The following is a 3237-nucleotide window of genomic DNA, read 5'->3' as shown; positions in this document are numbered from 1 at the left end:
GATATTTGTGAGTTTCCAAACTATGTTTTTTAGGCACACATTTTGAACGAAAGACTTTGTTTTTACTAGTATTTTTATTTCAGGTTGATCTTTCCACCTTTTCTTTCTACCTGTCTTGTGGTTTGGAGTCTTTATGTTCTTCATCTGCTTCCATGGGCCCCTCGTACAGAATTAGGTCCCAAACAGTGTCTCAGGCACTGGAGATCTAATGACAGAGCCAGCACATAGTGACTTCCTGACAGACACCTTATCCAGCGGCCCAATAGCTGTCTTGTTTTTCTATTTAGTTTTGACCTTGTTTTATGAACCCAACCCAAGCTCTTAGTTTCAGTCAATCATATTGGTACCCATATCCCAAACTTTGTCTTGACGCCATAAAAGCTGAGTTCTAGGTATGATTTTTCTGATTTCATACTTGGAAAAAATCATGTTTTTGATTAATTTCTGATACATAGAAGAACAGTCTCATTTTAAACTCTGTTATATATTTGGGGGTATGCATTTTGCATTTTATTTCCATATGTTTGAAGTATAGGAGAACCTAAGGACTCATTTTGAGCATAAATATTCACTTTCTTCTTAATGAAATATAAACCTATAAGGTAAGTACAATGAAAAAACTGTTCAGCATCATTGAGCTTCAGTTTCTGGGAGAAAATAGAGATTAGTGAAAATTGGTAAATGATAGACGATCTGCCACTATCTTCTCATTAGCTTCAGCTGACTATTGCTTACAATGAATTTTAAGAAAAGAAAAATCTCCTATTTTTTTAGAAGAAGACAGTGACCCCAACTTTTATGCAAAATCTACTAATTTTTAAAATTGGTAAATAGGTAACATTTTAAATATCACTAAAAAAAACAATTTTCAGATCAACATCACAGGGCTATGGTCAGGATTAGAGCCATGAATTACTGATTTGTGGCCTCTGGCATAAATTCTCATTTTGTATGAGCATATAATTTCTCTTTCCTTCTCTACCCCTCAGCTCTAAAATTTTTGTCCTAAGTGCAGTATTTTACTTATCTGTCAGAAGAACATGGGAAGCAATCAGACATGGATCTCGGAAGTCATCCTGCTGGGATTCCAGGTTGACCCAGAACTTGAAGTTTTCCTCTTTGGGTTCTTCTTGCTATTCTACAGCCTCATTTTGATGGGCAATGGGGTCATCCTGGTGCTCATCTGCCTGGACTCCAAGCTGCACACCCCCATGTACTTCTTCCTCTCCAACCTGGCCGTTGTCGACATAGCCTATGCCTCAAGCACTGTCCCTAAGATGCTGGCAAATCTTATAATGCGGAAGAAAACCATCTCCTTTGCTCCGTGTATACTTCAGACTTTTCTGTATTTGGCATTTGCCGTCACAGAGTGTACAAGCTTGGTGGTGACGTCCTACGATTGGTACGTGGCGATCTGCCACCCCCTGCATTACACTGTCGTCATGAACTGGAGAGTGTGCACGGTCCTGGCTGCCACTTGCTGGATATTCAGCTTCCTCTTGGCTCTGGTCCATATTTCTCTCATTCTGAAGCTACCCTTTTGTGGACCACAAAAAATAAACCACTTTTTCTGTCAAATCATATCCATATTCAAGTCGGCTTGTGCCGACACAAGCCTCAGCCAAACTGTCCTCTTTGCAGGCTCTGTGTTCGTGTTAGTCGGGCCCTCTGCTTGGTGTTGGTCTCCTACACACGCATCCTGATTGCCATCCTGAGGATCCAGGCAGGTGAGGGCCGCAGAAAGGCCTTCTCCACCTGCTCCTCCCACCTCTGCGTGGTGGGGCTCTTCTTTGGCAGTGCCATCGTCATGTACACGGCCCCCAAATCCAGCCATTCTCAAGAGCAAAGGAAGATTCTATCATTGTTCTACAGTCTTTTCAACCCTATGCTGAATCCCCTGATCTACAGCTTGAGAAATGCAGAGGTGAAAGGTGTCTTGAGGAGATTTCTGGGGAAGAAGAGATGAGGGTGAGGGAAGGTGTGGAATATCCTGAGTGCGTGAGCCTGTCCTCATGATTCTGGGTCCTGACATCCCCCTTTGAATTTATTAATTTAACAAACCCAGTACTGTTTATCTTTAGACTTCTTATAAAATGAGAAAAGAAATACTCTTCTGGTTTGAGCCATTGATAGCAACCCTGAGTTAAACATTTTGAAACAAAAAATCACAGTCTAATCCTAGTCATGATCACAGATGCAAATATCTTAAAGAAAATACTAGTAAAACAGGTCCATAAAAATAAAATTAAATTATGATAAAGTTTTTATCCTGAAAATGCAGTAATTGTTTAGCATTCAAACAATGAAAAAAAGTGTGTCACATTAGCAAATTAAAGGATACATATTAGTAGAGTGAAGAAATTTGACAAAATTCGACATCCATTCATGATAACACTCTTTACAATCTAAAGATTTACCCCCCAATATAAATAAAATAGTAACAAATTGACTTGATATATTTCATAATTATAATGGAATTTTACAAAAATGCTACCATAAGCAATAGAACTTACGTTTAAAGTGCTTAAAAATAAATCTAACAAAGGATGTACAAAACTATAAACAGATAATTAGAAAAAATTATTGAGAAATTCTTGTAACTAAATACACAGACATATGATGTGAGATATGCCAGGTGCTTGGATTGGGAGACATAATATTACAAAGATTCAGTCTCTTCAAATTGATGAATGCATTCAATGTAATTCTACTCAATATTCTATGATATCTTAGAAGAATGTGTAGGTATCTGCAGGACTTGACAGGCTGATTCTAAATTGCAAAGAGCAAAGGCTAGCCCAAACACCATTAAAAAAAGGATGAAATGCTAAGTGGGAGGATTTCACAACAAAATGTACCATGAAGTGCGAATAAGCAAAGCAGTGTGGTCTTCATCCAGGAATTGGCCAATAAACAAACTGAACAGAATACAAAGCATAGAAGCAGATTCATGTCATTATAAGCAGTTGCTATATGAGAGATATGGCACCACAGATCCCGGGAGAGGAAGGGATTTGCAGAATATGGTTCTGGCAGAAATCAGTAGGCATGAATGCAAAAAGCTCATTCTTGATGTTCTCAAGGTCTAAATGTCAAAGGCAAAACTATAAAGCTTTAGAAGACTTTAAGGGGAAGGATTTTTAAATTAATATGCAAAATTATTAGCCAGCAGAGAAAACATTGATAAATTTGACTAGATTGGACTTAAGAAAGTCTATTAATAAAGAGCATTAAAAA

At 38.0% G+C, this 3237-nt stretch overlaps 1 protein-coding gene across 1 annotated transcript; it reads left to right on the top strand.

Moving 5' to 3' along the window:
- Positions 1–1040: 1040 nt before the first annotated feature.
- LOC102530384 (olfactory receptor 2A12-like) lies at positions 1041–1966 on the top strand. The gene is given in 2 exon segments (XM_015244228.2): positions 1041–1671; positions 1674–1966. Coding segments are annotated over 2 exon segments (924 nt in total).
- The last annotated feature ends 1271 nt before the right edge of the window (positions 1967–3237 follow it).

This window comes from Vicugna pacos, chromosome 7, assembly GCF_048564905.1.
Source record: "Vicugna pacos chromosome 7, VicPac4, whole genome shotgun sequence".
Taxonomy (NCBI): domain Eukaryota; kingdom Metazoa; phylum Chordata; class Mammalia; order Artiodactyla; family Camelidae; genus Vicugna; species Vicugna pacos.
Note: the sequence above shows the minus strand (reverse complement) of the source record. Positions and strands in the feature narration are given on the sequence as shown.